Raw genomic sequence first — 18,188 nt, forward strand, 5'->3', positions numbered from 1 at the left:
ATCCCTCACAGTGTTAACTTGACTAATGCTCTTCCTTCCCCAGGGCGCACCTGGGAGCAAAGGTCCCCGGGGGGAAAGAGGGGAGACTGGTCCAGCTGTAAGTACCTCACTAACCTCACCTCTCAGAGTCCCTCTTTAGGGCTGCAGGGTTACATTTTAAAGTCAGAACTGACGTCAGTCATATAGTGGTCAAGGTCGTTGACACAGTTTGGAGAATGTGGAATATTGGAGTATCCTTTAAACTGTTTGCAGTATCATGGCTTTGATATGGAAGAAAAACATCTGAATTCACTTATTGGCAATGTGTTTGTCTTCTCGAAACTGAGGGAGGCTCTGTTTGACAGTGCATGCATTCCACGGTTTCTGGGGCCTTCTTCCACACATTGCAACAGTAGCATTTGACTGCACTACTACTTTTAGTCTGGAGGTCTCAATATTAACATACTGTCCAGGTCTAATTGATTCTTATCTCTTGTCTTTGTTTCTCTGATAGGGTCCAATTGGACCGCGTGGAGATACAGGCTTGCCAGGACCTATGGGTCTCCCCGGCCCTCAAGGACGCAGTGGGCTGTCTATTCCAGGAGAAGCTGTGAGTTGAACACTCCACACGCCTACACACACTCCCCTCCACCCAGCCACTGCCACACACAGCTCGTTTACAACGGTTAAACGTAAATCCCATGATGACTTCACACACCAAATAGGGATCATTTTGGCCATTTATTATGTAAGGAATTTACAAGCTGGAGTAATTGTGGCAAGGGCCTGTAGAGCCTGCATTCCTCCATGTCTGGGGCTAAACGTGATATCTGGGGCCTTTAAACCAGCCTGTGCATAAATCACCACTGGGATTTCCTACTCTGAAACACACCCAGACTCAAGAGAAATGTCTCATTAACCCATGGCCTGTTTGGACATCACCAATATACTTCCACACATCTCGCACACAACTCTCATCACAGTTTGTTTATCTTGGGTTACACAAAGACAGATTGACAGATTTGTTTTATTATGTGATCCACTGAGTGTGAATGGGTTTCTCCCTTCACTGTTTCAGGGCCGACAAGGACCAAAAGGAGAAGCTGGTGATTCTGGGCTACCTGGACAGAAAGTGAGTGCTGCTTTGGCCCGCGGCCCCGGCTGTGTTTTAGAACAGGAAACCAGGGATAATTCACAGATATGCTACTACTCTGGCCTCTCTCCATGTGGCAAGCCATAGACAATATTTCTTATGAAGAGGACTCACAAAGAGACAGTAACTAACAACAGGTTGAGATTCCCCAATTTGGATTTATTCTCTGTTAAGTGAGTGGAAAACCATTCAGCCTGATCAACCATTTCTGTCGAACAAAGGTCGTTCTAGTCAGGCCGTCCACATTAGGCCTTCCTCCCTGTGTCAGTGGTTGTACTGCATTGCCTCCCTCCTTGTGTCAGTGGTTGTACTATGGTGCCTTCCTTCTTGTGTCAGTTGTTGTACTACAGTGCCTCCCTCCTTGTGTCAGCTGTTGTACTGCAGTGCCTCCCTCCTGTGTCAGTTGTTGTACTACAGTGCCTCCCTCCTGTGTCAGTTGTTGTACTACAGTGCCTCCCTCCTTGTGTCAGTTGTTGTACTACAGTGCCTCCCTCCTGTGTCAGTTGTTGTACTACAGTGCCTCCCTCCTGTGTCAGTTGTTGTACTACAGTGCCTCCCTCCTGTGTCAGTTGTTGTACTACAGTGCCTCCCTCCTTGTGTCAGTTGTTGTACTACAGTGCCTCCCTCCTGTGTCAGTTGTTGTACTACAGTGCCTCCCTCCTGTGTCAGTTGTTGTACTACAGTGCCTCCCTCCTGTGTCAGTTGTTGTACTGCAGTGCCTCCCTCCTTGTGTCAGTTGTGGTACTGCATTGCCTCCCTCCTCGTGTCAGTGGTGGTACTGCAGTGCCTCCCTCCTCGTGTCAGTGGTGGTACTGCAGTGCCTCCCTCCTCGTGTCAGTGGTGGTACTGCAGTGCCTCCCTCCTCGTGTCAGTGGTGGTACTGCAGTGCCTCCCTCCTCGTGTCAGTTGTTGTACTGCAGTGCCTCCCTCCTTGTGTCAGTGGTGGTACTACATTGCCTCCCTCCTCGTGTCAGTGGTGGTACTGCAGTGCCTCCCTCCTCGTGTCAGTGGTGGTACTACATTGCCTCCCTCCTCGTGTCAGTGGTGGTACTGCAGTGCCTCCCTCCTGTGTCAGTTGTTGTACTACAGTGCCTCCCTCCTTGTGTCAGTGGTGGTACTGCAGTGCCTCCCTCCTCGTGTCAGTGGTGGTACTGCAGTGCCTCCCTCCTCGTGTCAGTGGTGGTACTGCAGTGCCTCCCTCCTCGTGTCAGTGGTGGTACTGCAGTGCCTCCCTCCTCGTGTCAGTGGTGGTACTGCAGTGCCTCCCTCCTCGTGTCAGTGGTGGTACTGCAGTGCCTCCCTCCTCGTGTCAGTGGTGGTACTGCAGTGCCTCCCTCCTCGTGTCAGTGGTGGTACTGCAGTGCCTCCCTCCTTGTGTCAGTGGTGGTACTACATTGCCTCCCTCCTCGTGTCAGTGGTGGTACTGCAGTGCCTCCCTCCTCGTGTCAGTGGTGGTACTGCAGTGCCTCCCTCCTTGTGTCAGTGGTGGTACTGCAGTGCCTCCCTCCTCGTGTCAGTGGTGGTACTGCAGTGCCTCCCTCCTCGTGTCAGTGGTGGTACTGCAGTGCCTCCCTCCTCGTGTCAGTGGTGGTACTGCAGTGCCTCCCTCCTTGTGTCAGTTGTTGTACTATGGTGCCTTCCTTCTTGTGTCAGTGGTGGTACTGCAGTGCCTCCCTCCTTGTGTCAGTTGTTGTACTATGGTGCATAGAAAGCTAATGAGGTGATAAAAAAATGTATGAATGAAAAATCCGGTTTCCTGGAGCCTATATTTTGTAACGTACCAACTGTCTATGATAGATGGCATAGTTACACAGAACATCATGGTAAATGACCTTCTGCTTACATAACGAAGCTGGCTCTTCTATTTAATCAACATTGACAACATTCAATGATTTCCAGGCTTAGCTTGTGACTTTTTACACAACAACAATGCACTTCCATGTGTCCTCAGACGTCTGCATCTTAGAGATCCTTTGAGATGGTCTTCATTAGACCGACAGCACCACAAATAAATAGAAGCTCCAGTACTCATACATAAAATGGCATCTTTGTACTTCTAGAAATAGCCCACTTCTTTTATTTATAGATTAAAGAAAAGAAAAGAGAAGTCCCTTTTGTGACTGAAAGATGTCTCCTAGAAAACTCAGACTATTTCTATGCTGAGTTCATTCTGATTTAGGAAACAAGCCCCTGCCCTCCCCATATAAAATTAAATAAAGTCAACCTCTGTTCGGAATTAATGCAGCTGTGTTTATGCCACAAGACACTGGATAATGAATTACCCAGTGTAAGATAATTATTGATTCCAAGTTAAAAGCCTTGGTAAACCCATCCCCAAAGTGATTGTGGGTAGTGTTTGCAGGTGACCATGCTAGAACAGATGCTGTGGCAATATGCATTTAATGACTTGCAGAGTACGCAGCCCTGTTTTATAATGGCCAATAAAATGGATCTGGAATATATTATGTTCCCTGTAAATCTAATCCAAAGCATCAAAGGCCAGAGAGGATTGACAATAAAAAAGTGAGCAGGGTTTTTGAGCAAACGAGAAATAAAAGGGAGATTTACTGTCTGACACACGGAAAACTGGTGGTGAAACAAACTGGTTTGAGTTGGTTGGTCAAAGGAACGTGACCTGTGTTAATGTGGGCTGTGAGGGGGAAAACATATCCAGCTCTGAAGTGGGTTATGTTTCTGTCTTTTTCCCACAGGGTCCACCTGGGGTAGCTGGGATCATCGGCCCAATTGGACCTGCTGGACCTAGGGTGAGTCTGTAGGCCATTGTCTAAGTATCACACAATGTCTAGGCCTAGGGTTTAATGTGCTTGATCCTGTCATCTCAATAACTTGTTTAACTCTATTGTCTGTGTGTTGCAAATGCAGGGACCCCAAGGAAAGGAGGGGCAGGCCGGATCCAGAGGCTCAACAGGACCAATGGTATGTTCAGACAAAATGCAGTCAGAGAGAGAAAGGAATCTATGTACTGTATATCATGTCCCTGTCAAGCTCATACTCTCCGACACTATAGTAAAGACAGACCATAAGTCTCTTGAATGTAATCTGATTGGTTGTTTTGTTTGTGTCACTGTATCTAATTGGTTCCTTTGTTTGCGTCACTGTATCTGATTGGTTCCTTTATTTGTGTTGCTGTATCTGATTGGTTTCCTTTGTTTGTGGCACCATATCTGATTGGTTCCTTTGTTTGTTACTGTATTGACTGATTGATTGATTTTATCTGCCAGTAAAAACATTTTTAAAACATACACACAGTACATATATTTTATAACTTTCCATTGTGTTCCCTTAAAGTGCATGGTGTAATACATGTATCAGATTGGTGATTTTGTGTTTGTCACTGTTCAGGGACCTCCCGGATCTCCTGGAATGCCTGGTGCTTCAGGAAAACCAGGAAAGTCTGGTGACAGAGGTGTTTCGGTAAGCATATATCAAATTATACCAAATTTCATAATCCAGTTCTCCATGTTATGCAAACCACAGAAAGGCAAAGTTATTGCATCATACAGTGAAATGTAAGGGCCTTGTATTCTTCTGTTAATTCAGGGAGCCAATGGTATGAAAGGGGACAGAGGAGAGAGAGTGAGTAACAGCCCCAAGGGTCTATCTTCAAGTTTTTAACCTCAGTTAATCTCAGTAAGTCATGTATATTCATCACTAAGCCTTCCTCTTTGTTTGCTTCTAGGGTGACTTTGCTCCTCAGAACATGATGCGATCCATAGCCAGACAAGTGTGCGAGCAGATAGTTAGCGGTGAGTGGGACTTTTTTTAGCACTACATTCAGAAGGAGTTCTGCCACTACAGTGAAATCAAAGTCGTAACAGAGTCTGCATTTCATTAAATGTCTGAAATCAAATCCTAACAGAGTCTGCATTTCATTAAATGTCTGTTACCTTTTCAATGTCGACTTTTAGGACAAATGAGTCGTGTCAATTCAATGCTGAACCAGATTCCCAGCGGTTACCGTAGCAGCAACAACCCAGGTCCCCCCGGATCCCCAGGGCCCAGCGGTAACCAGGGTCCCCGTGGAGAGCCCGGACAGACAGGCAGGAACGGATTCCCAGGAAGTCCTGGACAACCTGGCCCGCAAGGAGAGAGAGGTACGTTGTCCCACATGCCCATTGCTGTCAGGAGCCCAAGAATTCTCCTATGTTGACTAATAAAGCTGTTTGTCAATAGGTCTATATGTTGACTAATATTTTTTTTTGTCAATAGGTCTCTATGTTGACTAATAAAGCTGTTTGTCAATAGGCCTCTATGTTGACTAATACATTTTTTTTGTCAAGAGGTCTTGCTCAGGAGGGTCAAACTCAATTCCTAGAAGGCTGTGTGCCTGCTGGGTTTTGCTCCTCCCATGTAGTTAGGAACTCCTCACCTGGTTGTCTAGGTCTTAAGTGGACACACATTGAAGGGAAATAACTAAGGAAATATCAAAGGAAAAAACAAAACCAGCAGACACACAGCCCTCCACCGTTGACCGAGCTGTTCAATATCAGTAGGCCTAACTAGAGTGTCTTGCTGTGTGGAATCAGAAGATAATCAATCATATCACAGTTGGAACAAAGACTGGACATTTTTCCATAGACGAGCCATTTTGTCTTACTACTGTCTTAGCAATGGAATGAAGCCTTCGGGGACTTTTCCAAAGTCTCATCTTCACAACATATTCCATTCGTCTCAGTAGTTCTGTCTGTATTTCTGTGTGTCTTTCCGTAGGCCTGTCTCAGACTGTTTTCAGTGGCTTGGGAAATGTCCATCTATTTTCCCCCCTGCAAGCTTTATTAATATTTAACTTCCTGTGTGGTCATAATGGTTTCATTAGGCTTTTCTCTTTGAGTGTGTCCTTGTCTTTGTCTGCTGTCAGTGATTCTGGTTGTTTGTTTCTCAGGCCCGGCAGGAGAGAAAGGTGATCAAGGAACACCAGGAGTCGGACAGAGAGGACAAAGAGGACCACCTGGTTAGTTTCACAACATTTCCGCTCCAGGTCCACAACTATCCATTCCTCCTTTGTCCTGTATAGCATCGTATCTGAGTCTTAATAGCAACACCCATCTCCTTCCATGAGGGGGCTCATTCAGCAAACTTAATCTCTCCATGTGATTCTCATGGCATCATATTCTTTTGTTTGAATCTGGGGAAATCAATCATTACTTTACTTTAGCTACAGTAATGGGAGTAATTTCTCACCACATCTCTCATTGTAAGCTGTGTGTGTCACTGTGAATTGAACCATTCCTCCCAGTTAAAATGTGCATTGCAGTAACTACAGGCTACAGATCAGCTCAGAGGTGTTGCCTGAAGCTGTGCTGGGCCAGCTGTGCTTCATAAATTATCAACGCTGCTGTCCAGTGTTTTCCCAGTTAAACACTCTGCATTCTAGGGGATTTATGTTGCCTTTGTGTGTGAGGTGCTCGTATGCACAGATGTTGAAATAAATTCTCTGTTCACACTGGGGTAAACATTAATTACTGCACCTGAAGATAGGACCCATCCGAACTCTATGACACCTCATGGTTTGAAAACTGCCCGTTCTTAGGGAAAGCAATGGGAAAGCAGTTACAGTTGCAAATATGAAAACCAAAAGAGTGAGAGAGGTTTATGTGTGTGACTTATCTGTACCAAACAGATACATGACATCAAACTGTCTGGATATAGTCACCTGAGTTGATTTCAGAATCCGTTCAAATGGCTTGAGCAGTACCACAGTCATTACACACTGTTACTGATAGGCCCAGTGTGCTGACAGAGGTCACCGTTTGTGTACTGAAACCAAGGATTCCCTTTGGTTTAACCCTGTAATGCAGAATCATTAGATTCCAGACAACCTGCCTACCAAGACATCCAACAATAACATGAGCTCATCCTGCCAGGGGCTGTAGAGTAACAGTACAGGTGTAGCTAATACAGCCATCCAGTCTTCCACTTCCATACAGCACGTTTAACTATAAAGCACTGGGCTTCCAGAAGCCTAGTCTTCAACAAGAGGAACTTGGAGAAAAAACATGCAATTTACTTAAGGTCTACAAGGTCAAGACTTGTGGAAAGTGGTCTTGAATCGGGGGAAAAGGAATTTCCCAGAATACTGGGAAAGCTAGCTGATGGTGAGTGATTGTTCATGGGCTAATCAGATGGACATGCTGAGGTCTTCTTGTGGCCTCATTCACAACACATGTTTAAAGGACTTGGAGGAGCATGAATGAAAGGCTGAAGGAGTTAAGGTGAAAATTCCAAGCTTAGGCTTTTATAAACGTCTAGACGAAACAGAGGAAGGAAAAAGGTTCAACGAAGAAATCCAGGTTTTTCCTTCAGCTTCAGTTTGTCCTTTTTTAAAATTGAATGTTCCAAGCTGTTGTGGCAGAAACAGTTACTACTCTTATAGTTCCTACTGATGTCACAGGGTGATGACACTCAGATGGGTTCTGATTGGTTGGTTGTGATTTTCTTTCTTTCAGGCCCAGCAGGCGAGACACGGACCGGCCCTCCAGGCCCTGCAGGCTCCACCGGGCCCCGCGGTCCTCCTGGGCGCCAAGGGTTCGCAGGTATTAGGGGCCAACCTGGCACTCCTGGCTACTGTGACTCTTCCCAGTGTGTCGGCATTCCTTACAATGGACAAGGATACCGAGGTATGTAAACTGGAAAGGTAGATGGCATGACATCCTCAATGATTGCATGAAGCCGCAGCATGAAACATCAGTTACAAGCATGAGAAGTTACTACATAGTTACTACATAGTTGCTTCATAGTTGCTTCATAGTTACTACATAGTTGCTTCATAGTTGCTACAAAATATAAGTACAGTACAGACTGATGACAAATGGATATATTCCAGAAACGACTATATATAAATTGTGATAATTGATTTGTTAACATTAGGAGAGAAAGTAAATATTCCCATACCAACTGAAGACTAACACCCTGTTTGACCTTATTTCAGGTTCACCATAGTAAACTTTCTAAATCGCCTGTGCTGCTTTCACTTTGAATTCCTGAAAAAAGTCCTCTTACTGAGATACTTGCTCACGCGCTCTAGAGCTGTTTGAGGATAACCACCAAAGGATAACATTAACAAACTATGTTGAGAAAGACAAGAACAACGACGTGGACTGGTACTAACAACATTGTAGAGCAACTAGAACACACAAGCATCGGTGATGGCAACAACGTAGTGGTCTGTTTGCATCTTGAAGCCAAAGAACGAACAGAGAAACCTATCGGGTGGAGGACCATACACAAACAAACAAACAAACAAACAAACAAACAAAAACACTAACCAGGTTGTATTTTGTAACAGAGAGAATCAACAACTTCAACAATATTAATATTGTTACTCTTGAGGTGTTATCTGTAAATAAACTAAATGATGTTTGAATCACATCCACAAAATGTAGTTTTAACACCTGTAGTTACACTTTTGCCTTGTAACCTGCTGCTTGCTGAATGCCAACATGAATGCCTCTTTTTCTACCACATCCCCACGAGTGATGTTTCTGTAGCCTACACACACACACACACACACACACACACCGACTGCTCAGGCTCATATTGTAACACGTTCCCACGGGTGATGTTTCTGTAGCCTACACACACACACACACACACACACACACACACACACACCGACTGCTCAGGCTCATATTGTAACACGTTCCCACGGGTGATGTTTCTGTAGCCTACACACACACACACACACACCGACTGCTCAGGCTCATATTGTACCACGTCCCCACGGGTGATGTTTCTGTAGCCTACACACACACACACACCGACTGCTCAGGCTCATATTGTAACACGTCCCCACGGGTGATGTTTCTGTAGCCTACACACACACCGACTGCTCAGGCTCATATTGTACCACGTCCCCACAAGTGATGTTTCTGTAGCCTACACACACACACACCGACTGCTCAGGCTCATATTGTACCATGTTCCCCTGGAGGTAGTGTTTCTCTCTACATACACAGTAAGAATATTCTAAGAATCGTCATTCATACATTTTTCTGGTTCTCATTTCTTTATTTTGCTGTAGTATTAATGGATATTCTACCACTACCAGCTGGTTACCTCTGTTATGTTATGAGGAATAACATCACAAAATGTATGATTAGGCTGGTGCTAGAATGACTTGATTTTTGATATTTTGTAAATGAATGAGCTGCAGAAAATGGCAATGATGATTCTGTTAAATGACTGAACCCACCCACAACCACTCAAACTGGACTAACATTGAAATGCTAACATCACACAGATTTAGAAAATGCACTGAATTGTTTACAAACCCTTTCTATCAGTGCCCTTCAAAATCACAACCTATCTGAATATGGCCACGCCCACTCAATTGTGTCATTTCACCAGTATACTGCATGTCCAAGCCTGAAAATAAAACATACTGTAACACAACAGTTTGTGCATGTTGAGACATACTCTGCAAATTACACTCATGTTCAATCGGCATAAAACACTATTTCCAACCAGAGCCATATTCACCTGAGCCTGAAACCTACGTAGTCCCAACACCTGAAGAAGAAGATGACTCACAAAACGAGCGTTGAGAGAGGTCACTATCAAGAAAGGAATCCAAAAGGATAGCGTCATAAAATAGGTTATTTTTTGTTCTTCTTGTGTTTGTTTTTGTTTTGTTCACATATGGTGTCATTAAGGGCTATGCACATTTCACTAAAAAGAGGTTTGATACCTCATCTATTTTTGGAAGTACCTTAAATCATATGTGAATTCAGAAACAAAAACAAAATCCTATACATTTTTCCATGACAATCTGTGAGCTTGCTGTTTTTTCCTATTGTATCTTTTGCTTGTAACATATCTGCATTAATTGTTCATCGAATTGCAGTGTTGGACAATGCAAATGTTTGTTCACACAACACTTCTCTTTCCAATCACAGTTCATTCAAAATGTCTGATTATCAAATTATGTTTTATTCCTATTTTATACTTTTGCTCTCTTTTTCACTTGAAAGATGGCCATCTGTTCACCATCTACCTAAAGTGTTCATCTTCAGTACTGCAGTTTAACATGGCTTCCATTTTGTATCTTTAGACTAAATGTTTATCAGTTTTCTTATATCAAATCACAGCTGATTTTACCAAAGGTTGCATGTCTGTGGTGTATATTTAGTATGTTTTTTAATCAGAATATAGTTGTTATCATTGATGTTTTATTAATATCGAATGCAGTTGGAATTTGTGTGCAAGACTATGAATATGGTATTGCTGCTTCATGTTTTAACTTCAAATTGTGAATTCCACAGCCTTATTTTCTTATTTATTTCTGAAACAGAAGAGGCATTTTTCAATAAAACTACTGAAAATGTGCTCTCGTGTCAATCATTCTTCCATTGCAGCTTAATATAGGATTTGAAATGGATAGTTTTTCAGGGGTATGATTTAACACATTCACAACAATCAAATCAAGAAAGAAGCCACTGCTCCAAAACTGCCATAAAAAAGACAGACTACGGTTTGCAACTGCACATGGGGACAAAGATCGTACTTTTTGGAGAAATGTCCACTGGTCTGATGAAACAAAAATAAAACTGTTTGGCCATAATGACAATTGTTATGTTTGGAGGAAAAAGGGGGAAGGCTTGCAAGCCGGAGAACACCATCCCAACAGTGAAGCACGGGGGTGGTGTAACCAATGTGAAATGGCTAGCTATTTAGCGGTGGTAAACGCTAATAGCGTTTCAGTCGGTGACGTCACTCGCTCAGAGACCTTGAAGTAGTTGTTCCCCTGCTTTTGTGGAACGATGGGTAACAATGCTTTGTGGGTGTCAGTTGTTGATGTGTGCAGAGGGTCCCTGGTTCGAGCCCAGGTAGGGGTGAGGAGAGGGATGGAAGCTATACTGTTACAGTGGCAGCATCATGTTGTGAGGGTGCTTTGCTGCAGGAGGGACTGGTGCACTTCACAATATAGATGGATATCATGAGGAACGGAAAATTATGTTGATATATTGGAGCAACATCTCAAGACATCAGTCAGGAAGTTAAAGCTTGGTCGCAAATGGGTCTTCCAAATGGACAATGACCGCAAGCATACTTCCAAAGTTGTGGCAAAGTGGCTTAAGGACAACAAAGTCAAGGTATTGGAGTGGCCATCACAAAGCCCTGACCTCAATCCCATAGAAAATGTATGGGCAGAACTGAAAAGGCCTGTGCGAGCAAGGAGGCCTACAAACCTGAGTTACACCAGCTCTGTCAGGAGGAAGGGGCCAAAATTCACCCAACTTATTGTGAGATCTTGTGGAAGGCTACCCAAAACGTTTGACCCAAGTTAAACAATTTAAAGACAATGCTACCAAATACTAATTGAGTGTATGCAACGTCTGACCCACTGTGAATGTGATGAAAGAAATAAAAGCTGAAATAAATCATTCTCTGTACTATTATTCTGACATTTCACATTCTATAAATAAAGTGTTGATCCTAACTGACCTAAAACAGGGACTTTTTACTAGGATTAAATGTCAGGAATTGTGGAAACTGAGTTTAAATGTATTTGGCTAAGGTGTATGTAAACTTCCAACTTCAACTGTATATCTGATGGTTAGACAACATGGATGAGAGCTGACAATGAAGAGTTCAGAGAATACACAGAGGTGTACAAATCCATTAGTCCTATGTGTTATTGTTTTCCCATTGAGGACCAAGTGTTTTCATTAATTATTTTAAGTGCTATCCTCTGGATCCACATTGTACATTGTGTTGTATGTCTTTTACCCAAATAAATGACATTAAATTAGATTCAGTTCAAACAGATGGAGCCATTTTTTAAAACACTAGAAAACAGATTTAAGGAAGTTCACTACGTCTATATGCAGCTCTGGCGTTTTCATCAGCACAGTTCTGGTATTTAATTGAAAAGGGATGAGCAGGGAGGGAGGAGGAATGTCCTTGCTTCTCAGCGTACCACTCTTATCAATAATGAGCCTTTGAAGTGAATCCATGATTTTCCCTAGAGAGGCATGGAGATTAAGATGCTGCTCTTTGATGGTGGTAAAATTAAAAACAGATTTCCAGCAGAAATAGTCTCAAGTCGCCATTTTCTCTGAGTATAAAACCAATATCATGTGAACTCTTCTTGAACCCGCCCAACAAAAAGTTCATCAAAGGGACGACTGGACGTCAAATCCAAATTGTTTAAACAGTATCAGTATCCTTGATCCTTGAAGTAGTTGTGAATGATGGCCGTTCTGTCATTACACTGTAAGTTCTACATAATTGGAAAAGAAGGTGTCATCATTGTCGTGTTTTGATGCATGTTATGTTATAGAGGCATAAGATTACTGCCTATAAAATGTAGTCCACCTCTCAAAGCCAGGGGTGACTGACCTCTTGGGGTCAGAGACAATACTATTGGCACAGGTGCTCTGGCTGAGTGCAGCACGTTGTCTCGTAGACGCCAGGCCAGATGAAAGAGCAGCCTTTTGCACATTTGCAAACCATTCCTGGTGCACTATTTCATCCCAAATGGCACCCTATTTCCTTTCTGGTGCATTACTTTTAAACAGGGCCCATATGGCTCTGGTGGAAAGTAGTGCACTATATAGGGAATATGGTGCCTTTTGGGATGCAGCCCAGTGTCTGGTGGACTGTGGGGTCTGCAACTGGGGCTCACATTTGAGTTGGCGCACATACCTCTCACATCTGCAGAATATAATCAAACACTTTAATGTGAAGCTTCATTTGTCAGTGTGGACTTCTCTGATTAATGGCACTTGGGCACTTTAGTGGTGCATAAACAGGGCTCGAGCAGATGAATCAGTTTCAAAGTGATGAATACTTTCGTATCACATGGCCCGAGTGTGTGGACAGAGGAATGAACAAAAGCATTGCGTTATCTTCCTTCACCTGGTCATGTGTGAAAAACAATATTGTATCCATACGATTTGAACTTCTTTTAGCAAAGAAGTTAACATTTTGGGACAAACCATAAAGAGTCAAAGGAGAGCAGCTTTCAACATGGTGCAGACCATTGTTTATACGTTACTGTGAAGTGGAATAAAAACTCATCTTCTGTCTGGCTTTTGGAGGCACTTAGCAGAACTATAAACTCACAGAATTTCCCTGGCCAAGAATGACCTCATGGAAAGAGGCAGCAGCAGCTAGGAGATGTGAGTCTGGCAGAGGGGCTCGTCTGCACAACATGAGGTGTTCGTTGAGCAGCAACTCCATTTCCTGATAGCACAGAGATGATCATATACCTGTTATGACGAGGTTTCCTTCTCCTCTGTTTGCTCCCATTTCAATAGAGGAGTCCTCATGCAGAATCAGAGAGTGGATGAGCACCTGGAGTTCAAAGTAACAGAATAACTCAACTTGGTTTTGGAGCATTGGCTCTTTCTCCAAATTACATGGTGTCACCTCAGTTCAATTGGAATTGCTGACAGAATCCATACACAGATGACATCATCACATAAAGAGAGAGAGAGGAGAGAGAGAGAGCAAATATGAGGGTTTAAGATGTGATATTCAAACATGCAGCCACAGTTTTTTCCAGAGAAAGTCAAGTGAAAATGAATGTCAATTGTGCAATTACCCAGTAAATCATACGTTTACACAGCAATACACGGTGCAGTGCCATCAAACTGGTCTTTAGACCATCATAGTATGGGAGCACACTAAATTACATGGTAAAATGGCAGAGTAAGACAAGATGGTAAGTTATGATATACTGTGTCATTGTATTGATTATACACCATGAACAAGTCTAGATCAAAGTTAAGTCTCAATTAAGCTTTAAATACTGTTTATGGACAAGGGGATGTTTTAGCGTATTCAGGGTACACATGCTAGATAATGTATACTTGGAAAAGAGCATCTGAAAGAAACTATTCTTAACCTTTTTGTGTTTACTTTAATAATCCCTCTCAGGGTCATTGTGATTATATATAAGCTTGCATGCAGTCATTGTAGTTTAAATACCTCATGTATTCACGGTCTCCACATATGATGATGATGACATAACTGTTCATGCACTGTTGGAGTGCCAAAAACTTACAGTAAGACTCCAAAATTGGTTTTAAATATTACATTTTATGGCACGTTATCAGTGGGATGAATGAAAAGGACTCGTAACAATCTCCTGACTGACTGCACATTTCTCCTCTACAATAAAAAGTCTCTAGATGCTTCTTATTGACAAATAAAGTACAGAATAACATGGCTAAGCAGTCAAATTTTCTCACAGTTTTACAGTAGATGCTTAGTAAGGCTCAGTCGTTTAGCATTCAGTCAACATTACAACAGACCGCAAATATTCAAGAAGAGAGAGGGCTTCAATTAAGACGTTCTAGTTAGGCATGATATTTATACAGCCCCTTGTCTGGCATTACACCCGAAGATAATCTCTAGTGTCTCACTAGATCGATGAGATCATTGTTCCATTACTACATGGTTACATTTATCATGTTCCTCAAAGAAGGGATTGTGTGTGAGTTTTGCTTTGATAGAGAGAAAAAGTCAATAACAATCCCACTTTTCATATAGAAGTACTATAGTCAGAACTTTATAGGGCAATGTATACTGAGTGTAGAAAACATTAGGAACATATTCCCTCAGAACAGCCTCATTTAGTTGGGGCCCACACTCTACAAGGTGTAGAAAGCATTCCACAGGGAGGCTTCTCAAACCGGTAGCCTGGCACCTACTACCATACCCCGTTCAAAGGCACTTCAATATTGTGCATGTGTGTCAATGTAGATGAAGGGAGGAGAGGTCGAAGATGGATTTTTAAGCCTTTAGACAATTGAGACATGGACTGTATATGTGTGCAGTTCAGAGGGAAAATGGGCAAGACAAAATATTGAAGTGCCTTTGAACGGTGTATGGTAGTAGGTGCCAGGCTACCGGTTTGAGTGTATCAAGAACTGCAGCGCTGCTGGGTTTTTCACGCTCATCAGTTTCCCGTGTTTATCAACAATGGTCCACCACCCAAAGGACATCCAAAAAACTTGACCCAACTGTGGGAAGCATTGAGTCAACATGGGCCAGCATCTCTGTAGAACGCTTTCGTTTTACACCCTATTCCTTATACTGAACTACTTTTGACCAGAGTCCTATGGACCCTGGTTAAAAGTATAAAATAGGGTACCATTTGGGACACCGCCCATGTGTCTTTGAAGTGGAGTCCCGTCTATGTTAATTATGGGGATAAGTTAAGTTTGCTGCTGTTTCACTGTCTGCCTCTTAACCTCAAGATGTGCAGAGGACATATCAAAATGTCTCAGTGCAAGCAAAGCATGTCTCCATCTCCGCTCCTCTGTGGCTCTGTGTGAAGATCAAGGCGACTTCCCAAATGTCACCCTATTCCCTTTAAAGTTCACTACTTTTGACCAGGGCCTATAGCGCTCTGGTCAAACGTAGTGCACTATTTAGGGAATAGGGTGCCATTTGGGACATATTTCAAGTCCCAGTCGCTTCATAAGCCCAGTGTGAGTTTAACAAGAACCATTTACAGCCTGTTAATTATGTCACTGTCACAGTAAAGAATTCATCACACATGGAAATCAAACCTTGTCTTTGACTAGGTCCTACGGGAGCAAATATACATGTTCTGCTGCATCATATTCTCGTGACACATGTTCAAACATAGGTGAAAGCAAATGATCTAAGTATAGGCCAACCTTTCACTTCTCGACAATATAAAAACAACATATATTTTTTTCATGCAAGCTTTCCTTCAGCTCTGTTCATTTCTGTGAAATAAACAAATGGGCCATCATTCTCTCTAGTGTGTAACACAATTGTAATGTTCATTGCGTGACAAGCTTCAATCAATTGCAATAAAAGGTAATTGAGCATCATCCAGCCCATGTCATCAAAGGTTTGGACCATGCTCATGTGTTTGGTCATTCAATTGACCTCATTGTCCTATGAAATGAAGACATTACATTTAGGACATCCTCGGTTGAGGATGTCCTAAAATGGATACCGTAGATAACTAGACTGCCCAATCTTTGCATGTTCAAATGGAATGCAATGTGTGAAGTCTACAGACATGTCACAAATACACAGCTTCAAGTTCCTTGGCGTCTACATCACTAAGGACTTGGTCCACACACCCGCACAGTCGAGAAGAGGGCTCGGCAGCGGCCTTCTCCCCTCAGGAGGTGGAAAATATTTGACATTTACATTTTTTTGTCATTTAACAGACGCTCTTATCCAGATCGACTTACATGAGCAATTAGGGTTAAGTGCCTTTCTCAAGGGCACAACAACATATTCATCAGCTAGTCGGCTCGGGCATTGAAACCAGCAACCTTTCGGTTATTGACCCAACACTCTTAACCACTAGGCCACCTGCTGCCCGTCGATCCTCAAAAAGTTTTACAGCTACACCCTCGAGAGCATCTTGCCTGGCTGCATCACCTCTTGGTATGGCAAATGAACTGCCTTTGACCGCAAAGCACTACAGAGGGTGATGCGGACAGCCCAGTACATCACTGGAGCCGAGCTGCCTGCCATCCAGGACCGCTATATCAGGCAGTGTCAGAGAGAAGGCCCAAAAAATTGCTAAAGACACCAACCACCCAAGCCATTTGGCAAACGGTACCGAAGCGTCGGCTCTCGACCAACAGGCTCCGAGACAGCTTCTACCCCCAAGTCATAAGAATGTTAAATAGCCAGACTGCTAAATAGTAAATGTACCATTCAATCTGCACTGACCCTACACGCACTCATTACAGACTCACTAACACACACACACACACACACACACACACACACACACACACACACACACACACACACACACACACACACACACACACACACACACACACACACTCATACTGACACAACACAAACACACACTTTACACTCATAATTGGCTGCTGCTACTCTGTTCATAAATTTACTGTTATTATTAGCTATCCTGCTGCCTCGTCGCTTTACCATGCCTTCATGTACATATCTACCTCAAATACCTTGTATACCTGCACATTGATCTGGTACTGGTACTCCCTGTATATATACAGTTGAAGTCAGAAGTTTACATACACCTTAGCCAAATACATTTAAACTCAGTTTTTCACAATTCCTGACATTTAATCCTAGTAAAAGTTCCCTGTCTTAGGTCAGTTAGGATCCCCACTTTATTTTAAGGACGTGAAATTTCAGAATAATAGTAGAGAGAATGATTTATTTCAGCTTTTATTTCTTTCATCACATTCCCAGTGGGTCAGAAGTTTACATACACTCAATTAGTATTTGGTACCATTGCCTTTCAATTGTTTACCTTGGGTCAAATGTATCGGTAGCCTTCCACAAGCTTCCCACAATAAATTGGGTGAATTTTGGCCCATTCCTCCAGACAGAGCTGATGTAACTGAGTCAGGTTTGTAGGCCTCCTTGCTCATGTAACAGTTGTTAAAGTACTGTGTGAATTTCACCAGGTTCTAATATTAATATGTTGTGTTGATTTATTATGCATGCCTGCATCCTGGGAGAAGGGGAGTGTGTACGTCCGTTTTGCTCTGTATATTTAGAGGTTACTCATAAGTGGATGGTATTGTTAAGATGCACTTGTAATTGTACCTTTTAGGATGATATCAAAATTCTGAATTCAACATGTGGCTAATAGCTAGCTAGGGTATTAGGGTATGTGTGAACGTTGGCTAGCTCCTCGAATGATCCCAGTCCCTTGTATTGTGCAGCTGTTGTAGAAAGAGGCGACGATTCGCGGAACATATGTGCTCTACAAATGTTTTATTTTCTTTTGGATGCAGATGCAGGATGCAGAGAGTGAATTCTGCTTAATTAAAACAACCTGATCTCCAAAGTCCACGTCTATAGTCTCAATCAACCACACACAACTCAGAGATACAACGGTGCAGCACAGCACCGGTTACACTCGTACACGCTTTTTCAGTTCTGCCCACAAATTTTCTATAGGCTTGAGGTCAGGGCTTTGTGATGGCCACTCCAATACCTTGACTTCGCTGTCCTTAAGCCATTTTGCCACAACTTTGGAAGCTTGGGGTCATTGTCCATTTGGAAGACCCATTTGCGACTGTTACGAACGCCT

General features: G+C 43.0%; 1 protein-coding gene across 5 annotated transcripts in view; it reads left to right on the top strand.

The window, feature by feature from the left end:
- The window catches only part of LOC135506090 (collagen alpha-1(XII) chain-like), a 106,104-nt gene extending 95,627 nt beyond the window's left edge, over window positions 1–10,477 (top strand). For all 5 annotated transcript variants that reach the window (XM_064925505.1, XM_064925506.1, XM_064925507.1 and 2 more), the window contains 12 exons: window positions 44–97; window positions 494–589; window positions 1,058–1,111; window positions 3,844–3,897; window positions 4,016–4,069; window positions 4,496–4,567; window positions 4,694–4,729; window positions 4,833–4,899; window positions 5,062–5,247; window positions 6,036–6,104; window positions 7,600–7,770; window positions 8,082–10,477. In XM_064925505.1, the coding sequence (XP_064781577.1) occupies window positions 44–97; window positions 494–589; window positions 1,058–1,111; window positions 3,844–3,897; window positions 4,016–4,069; window positions 4,496–4,567; window positions 4,694–4,729; window positions 4,833–4,899; window positions 5,062–5,247; window positions 6,036–6,104; window positions 7,600–7,770; window positions 8,082–8,092 (924 nt within the window). In that variant the 3' untranslated portion in view covers window positions 8,093–10,477. The remainder of the gene's footprint in view (window positions 1–43; window positions 98–493; window positions 590–1,057; window positions 1,112–3,843; window positions 3,898–4,015; window positions 4,070–4,495; window positions 4,568–4,693; window positions 4,730–4,832; window positions 4,900–5,061; window positions 5,248–6,035; window positions 6,105–7,599; window positions 7,771–8,081) is intronic.
- Window positions 10,478–18,188: the final 7,711 nt, after the last annotated feature.

Source organism: Oncorhynchus masou, chromosome 19, assembly GCF_036934945.1.
Source record: "Oncorhynchus masou masou isolate Uvic2021 chromosome 19, UVic_Omas_1.1, whole genome shotgun sequence".
NCBI classification, from domain to species: domain Eukaryota; kingdom Metazoa; phylum Chordata; class Actinopteri; order Salmoniformes; family Salmonidae; genus Oncorhynchus; species Oncorhynchus masou.